Here is a 16257-nt window from a genome sequence, read left to right on the forward strand (position 1 = left end):
ACACCATCATGGGTTTCAATGAAATATCGTAATACACACTGTTATGGAAATCATCTGCCCGGCTTTTATGTAGTACCAGAAATTTTTGATGTTTTTGGCCTAGGAAAACCCAAGTTCATAGGCCTTCTTTCTTCCCACCCACTGAGGACTGGGGTCATAAACATACCAGGTCTCTAGAGACTGATTTCTTTTGCTGTGTACTGTTCCACTGGGGGGCCATAAATTTAATTAAGTCTTGGGGATTTACAACTGTTTTATTATGTTGTATTCTAGAACAGCTTAGGTTTGAATGTCAAAAAATCTGATACAGCTGCAGAAATGGAGAGTGAATGTGGATGAGTACCACCGACTAACAGAGTGCTAGCTTAAAAAATGTAATGTTACCATTGTGTTTTAGACAAAGAAGGAGGAGGAGCTTTCTACAGGGTAAGTATTGATTTTAAGTGGTCAGGATAGTCAGTTCAAAAGAGCAAGTATTAGTTATATGTAGTCCAAAAGTGCACTTGATCTGCCATTGTGAGGCACCATCTTTTTTTGGAGTGAAGACTGACAGATTCATACACAAGGAAAATGATGGACATGCCTTGTCCGTAGGTTTGCCTTTCTACATTGTTTTATAGACTAGCCCAGTGTTAAGCAAGAGAGACGTGAAAAAGAGGGAATAATAAAACAAATGAGAAGTGTACCAGGTGAGAATCCTTGCTGATTTCGTTTTTTTTCTTTTGTTTTTTTAATTAGAGAAGTTTGGGTAAATTTGCTTCATTAAAGGAATTTGCTGTGTAAGGAAAGTGGCTGCTTATTGTGAGTTGCCTTCATCCTGTAATTATTCTAGCCATATTTTAGAACTAAAATCAATCCATATTTTTGTTACAATGAGTAACTTTTAGCATTGTTATATCCCAACTGTGTATTCTGAAAGTGTCAAAACTTTATAGGACATTTCTAGCAGCAAATCCTGCACATTTCTGTTAATGTACATTGAAAGTCTGTTTTGTAAAAGGGTCTTGTGCCTCAAAACGTCTCAGTTCGTTTGATATTAAAAGATTAGAATAACTTTGAGTTTCAGTTGAAAGATTTGTTGCATACTGATGCAAACATTGAAAAATAAAAAAAATGCATTTCACACGCACAGATGCATCCTTGTCAGCATTGAAAATTGCTTAGGTGAAGAAAAGGCAGGTTGAAAGTACAAGCTATATTAACTTTCAGTTTTGAATTGCGTATAGGGCACATATTGTAGGTATGCTTTTAACTTTTTATTTTCTAATAGGGGTATTGTTGACATCTTGACTATTACTAATACCAATATTTCAGTAGTTGCTGCCAAAAACTTGCAGTGGAGAGCTAAAAGTTGCATGCAAATGTACTTTGAGACTAACCAGTTCAGTCGTTTAAGAACAGTGAATGCATAGTGCTATACTGCATATGTATATGTGAGACTTAGTTTCTATTTTTGAGCCCACAAATGGCAGCTGCTCAGCTAATAAAACCTTTGCTATTCTTAATATTACATAACATGTTTGTAAGCTTCCAGCCAATCTTTATATATTCTGCTCCTTTTTAATATTACCACATTAAGAAATCTTTTTTTCTTTTTGATTTGTTTTCATTGCAGCATTACTTCTGAGAAAGATTTGTCATCACACTTGTGCTTTGCACAGTGATTCCAGTGATACATTGGCTAGACTTATCATCTCAGCTAACTGTAGGCTCACTTTTTTACTGCTTTGTCTCTCAATAACTCTTTTGACATGCGAGTAGTAGTCACCGGAAACCCATTAAACTTGTTAGCAATAAGGCAACATGTCTTCTGTCATAAAATTTGTATTTTATTATTGCATCTTGTGGTGATACTGGTTTATCTTATTAGACTATGAAACATGCAGTTCTCATTGGAATTTATGAAAGCATCCTGCATTAACTTGGTACTGTGGAGAGCATAACCGTATGCAGCATAGTGTTTAACTACTTTTTCAAGGAATTATGGACAAAGCCTTAAGTCAGGACCAGAGACATAAAATTGGGAAAGTTTTAAATATGAATGGAGTTCCAATGTAATAAATAGATGAAATAAGAAGAACATTTGATCTATCTATATTTATCCAGACCTTTAGTCTTGGGCATTTTATCACTGCTCACCTGTCATACCTATTGCCATTGAACAATTCTGGGGTCAGATTAAGGACATCCATTAACATCAGGGTTATCTGATGCTTCCTAGAAATGTAAAATCTTAGTCTGATATACTTGGTGAAATGAACTTTCAAACAGTGTTTATTTTTTGGAATTCATCATATTAAAGAAAGTCAGTTGCATGTGTTAGTTTAACATTATTTGTTTACCCCATAGGCTCATAGGTTAGTACTAGGTTAACTGCCCTAGAGAACCATTTTAAGCCTAGCCAATTATCCCTTGTGAGACTCAAATCCTGCACCTTGTGTTTGTAAGGCAAACACTGTAACCATTAGGCCACCCTCCCAAATCTCTCCTTTTACTTCGATATCTCTTGTTTAGCAATACATCTCTCATTGAATGTGATTAACTTTTGTTTCTTGGTAGTATGCAATATCCAGCCATTATGTTTGAAGAAGCATTTTGAGCATCTCTTGTAAGTTTAATTAACTGAAATGCATTACATCTTTTATTATCTGTGGTTGTGGAGATAATGGAAGATTTGTAATATCCCTTTAAGGAATGTTGGAAATCTTTCAGACACATCTTAAATGTATTGCGTTATTACATGGATAATTAAGAAAAAAAATCACATTTTTTTTTAGTTTATGTAGTGATTCCTTTATTAGGAGAGTGAAGCTGGAGATTGTGACTCTGATGCAGGCTTCATTTATGTATCCTTTATGCAAGTTATTTTAGTGCCTGTGTCAGTTTATACAGTAATGAGAATAAAGTGCTGCACGTTACCACCATCTATTTCCCATGTACTTTGGGAAGAGCTAGAAGCAGGGTTCTTGAAGTTTCACATGTATTTTGTTTTTGTCATTTTCACCTCACCTAAGTAGCCACATGTTACTTTTAGCAGACATCATGGGAACGAGGCCCAAGTTGTTCAGCTCTAAGAGGATGCTAAACTTAGAAATTACATATGAAGATAGTTACTGCAAGCACAAGTGAGAGTCAGTGAAGTACACGTATAATGAAATCCACATTTTGTTTGTCATTTCAGATCGCTGTATTAGACCTCTTTTTCCAGCTGGTTATTTTTATGATACGCAGGTAAGTCATCAGTTGTAGTGTATGTCATTGTGCGTGAGTTTTCCAGTGTGAACATCTGATGCTGATAGACTACATTGAGTGATGATACAGAAGCTTGCACAATGTAGCATCAAGTGACTTGTACAGAACAGGGTATTTGACAGTCAAATCAGTAGTTTGTCCCATGGATTGTTTTTAGCCACAGCTTGCATATAATGCAACAATTACAGTAAACACCAGTAGGTATACTATGTAACATGTACATGGACTTTAATTCCGGCATTCAGGCTTTCATCTGTGAAGCTTATGGACTTGGTTTTCAAAGAACCTCAACCTACTGAAAAAGCCACCTGGGGAGAGAAGAAGAAAGCATCCAGTGACAGCAGTCCTTTCCTGGAGCATAAGCAGTAGTAATAACTTGTGCATTGCAGTGTGTTGTCACTACAAGGAGTGGGTTGGTACTGGCACACTACATGTCCCGTTTGTTGAGTCAAAGGAAAACTACTGAGTGCACTTGTAGAATGATCCAGTGTGTGTGTGTGTGTGATGGGGAGAGAACATGCTTTTTAACACCTTTATTGAATTATCACTTTTGACATAGGCAAACTTACAAAGTTCACATTTACGAATGTTTTACATTACATATATTGTTATGCATCATATTATTAAAGCAACATTACATAACTTCTTTCATTCCTGCCTTCTGTTAAACCTCATTTCTCCTGCAAAACATTTTTTTTGCATGTGTCGTTCCCACAATTCCATTTTTTTCTATGTAATTTACCCCTACCCTTTTCTAAAGATCCCACTTCCAGGGGGAGAGAACATGCTTATCCTCAGCTAGGGAGTGTGAGTGTGAGTGTGTGTGTCGTTTGCTACAGGTGGCTTGTTATTAGAACTAACCATAGAGGCAAGCCATAGTACTAGCTATGGGTAAGCAAACTAATATTATTTGTACTGGTTTCCCACTGTTGAGTTCCTCCAGTGGCTTGTTATTAGTGCTAGGAAGAGGAATAAGACATAATGACATTTAGTAACCTACATTAGGTAGCATCAGAAAAATTAGTTATTTAAAAAAAAAAGTGAGAGAGAGCAGCCTTATGTGAACCACAACATTGCTGAAAGAAGAATAGTGGGCTTACTAGCTTGCCTGGGTTTTGCAGTCCCACCGTAACTGCTCTAATACTGTTACTGATCCAGCTCAAGTCTTTCTTGCTTTGTGTTGAACATCTTTGAGGCAAGCTGATGACTTATACAGTGTCAGGCAGGAAATTCCAATGCCTTCAAAGGCTCTAAACTGTCATCACCAGCTCATTATTTGTTAGCACTGTACACTACCTACACTAAGATTGGTAGAGCAGAACGTCAATATGCAGATCAGGAGTTTCAGTTCCTACAGTGATTTCCTAATTAGGAAGAACTTTGTCTTTCCTGGGATGTGCTTCCAGTATTAGAGATTTTTTTTCAGAAAAAAATCTGTTCTTTACTTGACAGTGGTAAGAAATTAGATGCATGATACAGATATATCAAAACAGAAGAGCTGTTTAAAAAAAGTAGGGGCACTACAGCTCAGCAGATGACTGAATTGTTGAGGTGTTAGTAAGCATAACACAGTGCTATTGAAATTATCTAAACATGCTAATTATTTTTTACACGTACAGAAAAACTGCTTTTTTCTGTAGAAGTGAAATGTTTGAATGAACACCTGACACAAATTTGGAACTGACATTTATTGTGATAAAACTGTGACTATTCTGTATTTGCATGTCTACTGTGTATTGTAAAACTGAAGTTTGTAGCTGTCATTTATGTATTCTAGTTGAAGTTACAATTGTGCTGTATTCTGATACTTTTTTATTGTTTATCTTTCTTGAATATCCACTTAAAACAGACCCCACATAGTGTACATTTCCTGTGTTCAAAACATAAATAAGCAAACATTCACAGGGATTACTTTTTCTGTGAAGTCCTGACGTGTAAAGAACTGTGAAGACCATTACCATGCAGATCCACGATACCAGCCAATAGGAGAATTAGAATCCATTAGAATTATTTCCATAACCTTTTCTGAAAAGGAAACCTAGCATGCCATGTCATTTGTTGCACCAGATAGATTGATTGTATGACAGAAATGGCACTTGGTATTGATAACTATGTGAAAGCAATACTTGTAGCAGAAAAAAACTGCAATTTTAAGAAAATATCGACCTGGGAGAGAAATGTGTTATAAAAGAATGTGAAGAAGAGGAAGTGTATAAATATCTGGGAATAGAGGAAGGGTCACTGGTGCAGTATGAATAAATGAGGGCAAGCTTAGTAAAATAAAATTTTGCAAGATGAAAACTAATATTCAGACCTGCCGTAGTATCTAAGAGTAAAGTTCAGGTTATAAATTAGCTTGCAGTTCCTGTTCTAACTTAACAGCTTTGGCATGACTGAATGGCTCCAAAAAGTATTGGATCAGTCAGACAGGAAAACTTCAAACCTACCAAATGATGATATATAAAAAAAAAACAATAGCCTGAAACAGGTATGGGCCTCATAGAAAGAGTGTGTACCTGGTTCAAGGCTCCCGAGAGCACCCCAGCACTACCAGGTTATACCTCGTACCATGTTTTTCGGCCCCAAAACTTGGACCGAACCACAAAAGGAGGGGGAGTATCAATATTCGTCAAAGATACCCACACCTCCAAGTTGGTGGCACAGCACGAAGCTTCAGAGACTATCTATGTGCAACTAACAGTGGGTAAAACTGCCTTCCAGTTTATAGCCTGCTACAGACCACCCTCCCAAACCCAGGAACCCCACTCGGCCTTCCTGAGAACACTGGAAAATATGAAGGTCTCTCCAAACACCATTATATTGGGTGACTTCAACTACCCAAACATAGACTGGGAGCATTACTCTAGCTCCTACACCCTAGCCCAAAGGTTCCTAGAATTTATAAACTCAAATGCTATGGAACAGCTTGTTGCCACTCCCACAAGAGGGGAAAGCATACTGGACCCGATCATCACCAACATGGGGACTCTATGCTCCAGACCAGAAGTGTGCCCCTCACTGGTAAGATCAGACCATAAACTAATCTCACTAGATATTCACATCCCAACCCCAGCCCCTGCCCAGAAAACCACAGTGAAAAACTTCTCTAAAGCAAATTTCACACTCCTCAAAACCGAGGTGGAATCCTTCAAAGCCCCTGGGCCTGTGGAAAATACATCCCAGACCACAGAATCCTTTATAAACGCATTTTATGAACACCTTCAGGAATGCATAGATCATGCAATCCCAAACAAAACCAAGACCCAATCCTCCAAAGGCAGGAGTCCTGTCTGGTGGACCCCAGCCATAAACAAACTATACACTAGAAGGAGGAAGCTACTACATGATGGAGCAAAATCCCAAAAAGGGAAGGCATCTCTGATCAGTATTAGCAAAAAACTACGGGCACTCATAAAATCGTCTAAGGCCAGCTTCGAGAGAAAAATTGCACAGGACACTAAGGATAATCACAAGGCTTTCTTTAGTTGTTAGAAACCTGGGTGCTCAGAATTAGTCCAAAATGACAAAAAATACACCGAACCCACAGACATTGCCAACATCCTAGCTGACAGGTTCAACGCAAACTTCTCCCCCCTTCCCCACCAAAAGGGCAAATATCTATCCCAGCAGAGTGCTGCCCCCCTGACATCTCAGATGCTCAGGTAAGAGCTGCCCTCTCCAAAGCAAAAAACACAGCATCAGTGGGACCAGACGGTGTCCCGGGCTGTGTCCTACATGAACTCCAAGAAGAACTAAACCCAAACATAAAACTACTGTTCAATCTCAGCCTTACTACAGGATATGTACCCAAAGAGTGGCGTACAGCAACAGTGGTCCCTCTCCACAAAGGTGGTGCCTCAACGGATCCTGGAAACTATCTCCCCATAAGCCTGACTAGCTTGGTCTGCAAAGCTATGGAAAGGATCATCATGGACCTCATAAATAAAGATACTGGGGACCTACAGACACTGGATCCTACCCAGTTCGGCTTTAAGGGAAGATCCTGCCTCTTAAACCTGGTCGATTTCTTTGAAACAGTCACCAAGGCCATTGACAAGGGGAAGGTGGTCCACACAGCCTACCTGGACCTCGCAAAAGCCTTCGATACAGTACCCTACTTGGGCATTATAGATAAGCCCACCAGCTTAAACATAAACCCCTATGTCACTAGATGGGTTGCAAACTGGCTCAAGGACAGAACCCACATGGTTAGAATTGCTGGAGCCATGTCAGACTCCAAACCAGTTACAAGTGGCGTCCCACAAGGCTCAGTCCTGAGACCTCTCTTGTTCGGTATATATTTCTCGGAGGTACAGGCCAACACGGAAGGACTGTGGCTGACCAAGTTCGCAGATGACTGAAAACTGGGCACCATAATTGACTCTCCAGCCGACACAAGCATCCTACAAAAGGGCCTCATAGGAACAGGCAACTGGTGCCAGAGCCATGGCCTCAAGCTAAACGCTAAAAAGTGTATAGTCATCCCCTTTGGCAAAAACAAAGTGCCCACAAATTACCACATGGATGGTAATCCATTAAGTACGGAAGAAGTAATTAGGGACCTGGGGACCCAAGTTGATAGCAATCTCTCATTCGACAACCACGTGGCCAAAGTGGTTAGAAAATCATTTTATATAGCCCACCTAATCATGAAGGGATTCACATCTAGATCGGGGAGGTCATCGTGCCTCTTTACTCATCCCTCATCAGGCCCATAATTGAGTACAATGCCCGTTTTGGGATGTACCTTACCAGACACCTGCAGCAACTGGAAAGACCCCAAAAGTACCTCACCAAGAGGATCAAAGGGCTCAAACAGATGCCATATGCTGCCCGGTTAAAGAAACTCCAGCTCTACTCAGTGGCATAATGCCTGCTCAGAGGCGATCTTTGCCTGACGTATAAAGCCATGTCCAACCCGGAATTAATGGACATGCTGCACCTCAGAAAATCCAAATCCCATCGAGCTACGCGCTCGAGAGACTTGAACCTCAGCACTGAAATAAATAGGACATGCTGGAGGGACAGATTCATAACCCAGAGGCTCCCTTCACTCTGGAATAAAATCCCAGTCCAGGTTAGGCAGAGTCCCTCATTGACTCTCTTCAAGAGGAATCTTGATGAGTGGATGGGAGATCGTAGATTTACTCCGGGTATCACTTCTGTGTCACTGTTAGACAGATGCACAGTATACTAACCTCGAAAAAGGGCATAGCAAAATTCATTTTAAAATGGGTGGCGAAAGCCAAACACACTCTGGCTAGGCTTGTAAATGCCCTAGGGCAGATAGCCTAGTATGAACCTATGAACCTATGTGTAGGTCTGTAGTAGTGGGACTGCATACATATTTGCTGACATAGGTTTATAGTTAAATGCTGGCCATTTTAAACGTAACTAGTTTACTATTTTCTTATCTCATGTAGTTGTAGATTGGCCTTACCCATCCTGTGATTGATAATTATATATTACCTCTAATGAGAATAACTGGGATCATACCATAGATAATTTGAGGGGACCCATGCATGGAATAAAGCATTTAGGAGCAGCATCTGCCTGTTAGTAGTACAGGGGCAGTCCTGGGATAAATTTTCTGTTTCCTATCCATAGATCTAAGTTTTGCTTGAAAATGGACAAGGATGAGGGGAGTCTGTTCCATAGTAGTGGTAGTCTCTGCGAAATATACCTGTCCCTCCAAGCCATTCTGTTGATGTTGCAGAAAAAGTTTAGATCCCTAGACCAAGTATTTTTGATGCTGTTTGACTTGCTGATGTGCAGGAAATCCGTCGGTAATGGGAGGATACCTTGTATGCCAGACCAGACCATCTCTTAACAAGTCTGTCAGTCCATGTTTAGGTCTTGTATCCTTTTAGTAAGGTATCTTTGCATGTGTTCCAGTTGTTACATGTGTCTGGACAGATGCATCCTTAGGTCTAGACACAGTCTCTGTGTTTATAAGCTGTGCAGTGTAGAAGAACATCATCAGGTCAAAACTTATTAAAAGTCCTAAAGAAGAAAACTAGTCTAAGATGATATATTTGCTCAGAGTTTTAGAAGCATTTCAGAATGGAGTGGTTATGAAAATCAAACCAGATGTAGACAAAAAACAGGTAGCAACAAAGTGTCATAAAGTAGTAGAAAAAATGTAAAGATCATGAACAGAAGAGAAAGGAATAAAACTGAAAAGCTCCTAATTGTAGAGAGAAGAAAGAAGTTGCAGTAGCAGAGAACAAGGGATCAGAGGCACTGTACCATCTTCTGGAATGCAAGACAGCAGGTTGCACAAGTAAACTATATCAGGTTGCAAGGCAAAGACAAAAAAGATAAAGGAAATAGTCAAATACCCTTCATAAATGGTGCCAGCAACTTACCTGCCTGCCACTCCACAGGACATTAAATGCAGATGGAAGGAATACTTCCAGTAGCTTCTGAATGAAGAATACCCCACAGAAGCTGTACTGCCCCATGCACAGCCTGCAGTGAGAGACGAGGAGAAGTCCACTGTAGAAGAAATGAGAACAGCACTAAGGAAAATGAAATCAGGGAAAGCAGCAGGCTCAGATTACATCACAACCGATATGATAAAGATGGTCATTGAGATGGGGAGAAATGGTTCCTGAGGATACACGTAGCAATGTGCAGAGAAAGGTGTATCCTAGATGACTGGGGAGTAAGCATACTAGTGCCAGTATTCAAGAACAAAGGGGGACATTTGCAACTGTGGGCAGTAGAGAGTTATCAAACTCCTGTTACATTGCACAAAGCTCAGGAAAGGGCGGTTGATAAACAATTACGTAGAGTAGTAGGAAGAAAGAATACACTGGCACAAGTATGCTTATTTTCCAGTCATCTGGGATACACCTTTCTCTCCACACTGTACCTTCCGGAGCCATTTCATCCCTGTCTCACCCAGCATCTTTATCATGTCTGCTGTGACCTCATCTGAGCCTGCTGCTTTCTCTGACTTCATCTTCCTTAGTGCTGTTCGTTCTTCTTCTAGGGTGGGCTCCCATTCTCTCATCGTAGGCTATTTCTGGGGCAGTACAACTTCTGTGGGGTTTTCTTCATTCAGTAGCTGCTGGAAATACTCCTTACATCTGCCTTTGATGTCTTCTGGGCTGGTGAGCAGTTTGTTGCTAGCATCCCTTATGAAGGGTGTCGACTATCTTCTTTATCTTTCTGTCTTTGTCTTGCAACTTGATGTAGTTTTTGTGCCCCTTACTGAGTCACTTTCCAGAAGTTGGTACAGTGCCTCCGATGCCCTATTCTTTGCTATTGCAACTTCTTTCTTAGCTTCTTTGTTAGCCAACCAGTAGTCCTTCCTAGCCTGGTCGGTCTTTTCTGTCTCCCACTTCTTCCTGCACTTCTTCTTTCTTTTGATGACTTCCTGGACTTCTGCATTCCACCACCAGCTTTCTTCATGTACCTTATTTTCATACCTGGCTTGGCCACATATCTTTTCTGTAGTCCTAACACATGCTGTTTTTAGGCGCTGCCAATCTTCTTCAACTTCCCCTATTTCCTCTTCTTGGGGTGCTAGAACCCTGAGTAATTCCTACAACTGTTGTACTTTCTCTCCAGTCAACTTCCAGGTCTTCAGCCTGGTCTCTGTTGACCTTAGAGCCTTCTCTGACCACTGCTTGCAGCTGATTTTGGCAACCAGTGGTTTATGCTGGGGACCAACTGTTTCACTGGGGATGACTTTGTGATCACTGATTGTACCCCAATGCCCTTTCCTTACTAGGAGGAAGTCTACTTAAGTTGCATGTTGGCCACTTTTGTATGTGATCTTGAGAATGTCCTCTTTGTGAACCATGTGTTGTCTACTATCAAGCCATTTGCCAGATAGTGATCAAGAGTGTTCTATCCTTCTTTATTCCTGTTGCCCCACTCATGTGGACCCAGGCAGTCCTCATATCCTGTTCTGTCTGTCCCAATATGTGTGTTTAGGTCACCCATTATCAGCACCAATTCATGTTGTCCTTTATCTAGTAGGTCCTGCAGCTGCTGTCTAAATGTACTCTTCTCTTCACTATCACAGCCCTCCTGCGTGGCATAGGCCAAGATTATGAATATTGTCATATCATTAGACTGGAGTCTGATTGCAACGCGTCTGCCACTAATTCTGATGACAGCCGTCACTGCCTTCCGAAGCACCTCTTACCACAATTCCAACACCATTTCTAGCCTGTCCTTCTCCTGAATAGCAGACTCTGAATTCCAAACCAAGTGGCTTTGCTGCATTGCCCTTCCATCTTGTCTGTTGAATACATAGGATGTACAGTCTCCTCAGTACCTTTATGCCATCCACTTCTAAGCTCCATCCTGCCAGTGAACCTACAATGAGTGTAGCAATTCTTAGTTCATGTTTGGCAAGTTGATTGGTTTTACATCCAGCTTTTGTGCAGTAGTGCTGTCCCAGGTAACCCAGGATGTGCAACTGAACATTGGCTGGCCAGTAGGTTATTGACCTCGAGCTGCTGGTCTGTGTCAGGCACACGCTGGCCAATAGCACATGCACCCCTTTCACCGTTGGCATGGGTACTTGGCATAGGTTGAAGTAGGCCAGGTCCTCTTAGCACCAACAAATACCCATGCCCATTTGACGAATTTTCTCAACATAACCTAATCACCTACAGCCATATTTTACACCATTGAATGGCTAGCCCTGCTGTGACGCACAGTCTGTGATCCATGTTCTCCTTTCTTGAGGATACTGCACACCACTGTAGATGCCCAAAATGGTTGGTTTCTACAACTCTTCCCCTGTAGGGCTTCATGCAGAATCTGTGCTGCTGCCGACAGCTACATTCATTGGTGAGTTTGAGATGGAAAAAGCATGTTTTTCAAAGGTGGGATGAACCTCACAGAGACACAGGGAGAACATACAAACTCCAAACGGGTATTGGCTGGAGATCAGCATCAAACCTTGTGCACAGGAGGTGAAGACCTTAACCATTATGCCAACTGGTCTCTAAGTTACGCATTCCCCCTGCAGCAATACAATAATGTAATGGCTTCAAAGACAAAAATAACTCTCACTTGTGGCACCATGGCACATTTCATTCTTTCCAGTAACATGTAGCATCTGTTGTCACATAGTTAGGTGTTCAAAACCCCCATTGGCTGACTATAAGCATTGCATGTTCTCTGCTGTTATGCATGAATGACATCCACAAGTGTTATAATGTGTACGTTTAGTGGTTGAAACCTTCCACAGCCCTTTTATATCATACAGATTGCAACAGTCATATGGTGTAATGACATGACATAAGCGGAGTGCCACAACTGTAAGACTTCCACTGTGGTGCATGTGATTCATACATGTTTGTAGTTGGTGGGCTTACATAGCTTGCTGTTCAATTGCAGCCAAAGGTAACATTCTGTGAATATATTGACATTGTATAAAACTATGTTGTGTGAAGTTATTTTCAGTTTTTATTTATTATTAATGCAAATAATATATGTGTTTGTGTAGTTTACATGCTGTTATGGAAGTGTTCGCTGTAATGTCTTGTAAGCATGCCAGTAGAATCACGTGTTAGATGCACTCCATTTACAAACAAAGATCTTGAATTACTGCAGTGTCATCAGATCTGCGTTATTTGTCACTTACCTATTTTGATTGCTGTTATATGAAGCAAAGGGAAGTGACTTAAGCACGTAGATGCGTGTGTTTATGATGCACGTGTACATAAAACACATGCTTATCTAAGACTTGTTAGTATAATGTACCCCTCTATCTATGGTTGTTCAATGAAAAATGTTGGACATGCATGGCACAGCTGATGTAAGGCCCATGCCTTGTTTATACAAGATTACAAGATGGAGTGGAGGATACAACAGTACAATAAGTTATCATACATGCATTCCCTTTATTTACATGTCCTATTCAATAACTGCACTTTATGCAAATGGCCCATAATGCATCCACTTTCCTTGCTAACTGTTGTCTCTACTCGGCATGTTATCAACATTAATGTCATATTTACTACCATTTCTTACAACGTTGTATTGTGTAACTCTCATGTCCATTGTTAGCATGTCCTTTATTAAATCATGTACATGGATGAATATTTTGAAACAGGATTATTTATTATTAGTATCAGTATGGATTTCTTTCTGTTTGAGTCTTTCTTTTTGGCACCATCACATTTGTATGCATTAAATGAGTTCATTTTCTTCAATTACCTTCCCCTCATAATTATCCCGGCACTGTTTACATTATATTCTGTGTAAATTAGGCCAGTTTCATATCCCCTGCGTTTGCTTCATATAAGCTGTCTCTGCCTGCTCACTTAATAGGTTTGCCAACAGACAAGTAATGTTTACATTGTGTGCTCATGGTCCCAGCACTGTTTAATAGCTGACAACACTGCTGCTGGCCACGAATTGTGTAAGCACGATGACCAGCATGCCTCTTCAGTTAGCGCTGCTGCTCATTGCCCTTACATGCTGCAATCATGTAGGCTTTGCGAGAGGCCTGCACAATTGTTAATGAATCCCAGGAATGATTTTTGTAGCTATTTTAAGGTCATACTCAACTTTGAGGTTCCTAATGGTTCCCTTAAGCCATTTATTAGTTTGGTCACGGATCTGCTAAGGTTGGCAAAAGTATTAAACTTTTTGTTTCTACTGATATATAATAAACTTGTAGATGTATTTAATTATGAGTTTTTTTTTAATTTCTCATTATAATTGATGTGGCTAGGGATTGCCTTATCAGTACATCTATATCGGTGGGAATAGAAGGCAGAGGGTATAGGCAGCTTTTTTGTTAGGGATCCATTGGAGCAAGATTACAATAACATTCATTTAAGTCTTCAAGTACCTGAAGAAGGTTTGCTTTAAAGAAGTCCTTAAACTCAGAGGTATTTATAGGGGATGCATCACCAGTTTTTAATGAAAAAGCTGAATAACTTATGGTCTGATTTAAAAAGGCACTCGGTCCTAAAATTTGAGATGCCATCCTCAAGCAAATGACGTTCTTACCCTCCATCAAAAATCTCAGACCTGAACTGAAAAAACACCTCTTAAAACAAGCAATTTAAATTCAACCAAAATGGAGCAATCCCGTAAACATTGTATCACACTAGACCACTAATCTTACTGCTTAATACTCTTAGCAGCAACCTCAAAATGTAATTTTTCTTCCTTCTTTTTAGGTCATCAACATAGTCTTTGTAGTTTTCAAATGCACTGACACTGTATATAGATATGTGATATTACTGCTGTGATGATATGCCTCCTTCTGTGTATTTATCTCTCAATTTAGATCTGTGTTACAGTAGACTCCCTCTTATCTGGTCTCACTGGGTCCAGACCTTAGGCTGGCTAAATGAATGGCCGGTTAATCAGAAAAAGTTGTGCAATACGTTACTCTTGTCAACCTGGCACTTCAAATCTTCTCAGCCTATTATTTTACTCTTAAAATGTTAAAATATTGAAACAAAAATGAATGTCCGTAGCAACAGACAGAGAACAACACTTCTGTGTCATCTGTGCACTTTGGAACTTCTCAGCTTATCTTTTTGCTCTTAAAATGTTAAAACATTGAAACAAAAATGAACTTGCAAGTAGTAACTGCAGAGGGATAAAATTGATCAGTCACAGCATGAAATTATGGGAAAGAGTAGTAGAAGCTAGTTTAAGAAGGAAGGTGATGATTAGTGATCAGCAGTATGGTTTCATGCCAGGAAAGAGCACTACAGATGCGATGTTTGCTCTGAGAGTGTTGATGGAGAAGTACAGAGAAGGTCAGAAGGAGTTGCATTGTGTCTTTGTGGACTTAGAGAAAGCATATGACAGGGTGCCTAGAGAGGAGTTTTGGTATTGTATGAGGAAGTCGGGAGTGGCAGAGAAGTATGTAAGAGTGGTAAAAGATATGTACAAGGGTAGTGTGACAGCGGTGAGATCTGCAGTGGGAGTGACAGATGCGTTTAAGGTGGAGGTGGGATTACATCAAGGATCAGCTCTGAGTCCTTTCTTATTTGCAGTGGTGATGGACAGGTTGACAGACGAGATCAGACAGGCGTCCCTGTGGACTATGATGTTTGCAGATGACATTATGATATGCAGTGAGAGTAGGGAACAGGTTGAGGAGACCCTGGAGAGGTGGAGATATGCTCTAGAGAGGAGAGGAATGAAGGTCAGCAGGACTAAGACAGAATATATTTGTGTGAATGAAAGGGAGGATAGAGGAATGGTGTGTATGCAGGGAGTAAAGTTGGTGAAGATGGATGAGTTTAAATACTTGGGATCAACAGTTCAAAGTAAAAGTGTGAAAGAGAGGTGAAGAAGAGACTACAGGCAGGGTGGAGTGGATGGAGAAGAGTGTCAGGAGTGATTTGTGACAGACGAGTACCAGTAAGAGTGAAAGGGAAGGCCTACAAGAGGGTAGTGAGACCAGCTATATTATATAGGTTGGAGGCAGTGGCATTGACAAAAAGGCAGGAGTCAGAGTTGGATGTGGCAGAGTTAAAGATGTTGAGATTTTCCCTGGGTGTGACGAGGGTAGATAGGATTAGGAATATGTATATTAGAGGGCCGGCCAAAGTTATACGGTTTGGAGACAAAGCCAGAGAAGCGAGATTGTTTTGGTTTGGACATGTTCTGAGGCGGGATGCTGGGTATATTGGGAAAAGGATGCTAAGGATGAAGCTGCCAGGTAAGAGGAAAAGAGGAAGGCCTAAGATAAGGTTTATGGATGTGGTTAGAGAGGACATGCAGGTGGTTGGTGTGACAGAGCAAGATGCAGAGGACAGGAAGAAATGGAAACGGAGAATCAGCTGTGGCGACCCCTAACGGGAACAGCCGAAAGAAAAATGAGTCTTGAGTGAGTTTCATAGACTACTAGATTGTTACTAGGCTAACAACTCGGGGGGGAGGGGCACCTTTCTAACCCTAACCAAGTTTTTCTGAAAGAATAATGATGTCCTGTATCCAAATAGGACATTGAGGGCCAAGCATTTGTAAGATACTTGCCAAGCCCGGTGTAAATCTCCTATT

General features: G+C 40.6%; 1 protein-coding gene across 1 annotated transcript in view; it reads left to right on the forward strand.

The window, feature by feature from the left end:
- PNPT1 (polyribonucleotide nucleotidyltransferase 1) overlaps positions 1-16257 on the forward strand; it is a 1644852-nt gene that overhangs the window by 52454 nt on the left and 1576141 nt on the right. The window contains exon 5 of the mRNA XM_044055211.1: positions 3182-3231. Within this exon, the coding sequence (XP_043911146.1) occupies positions 3182-3231 (50 nt within the window). The remainder of the gene's footprint in view (positions 1-3181; positions 3232-16257) is intronic.

The sequence above is a fragment of the Protopterus annectens genome, chromosome 1.part2 (genome assembly GCF_019279795.1).
Source record: "Protopterus annectens isolate FY-2018-M chromosome 1.part2, PAN1.0, whole genome shotgun sequence".
In the NCBI taxonomy this organism is placed as follows: Eukaryota; Metazoa; Chordata; order Ceratodontiformes; family Protopteridae; genus Protopterus; species Protopterus annectens.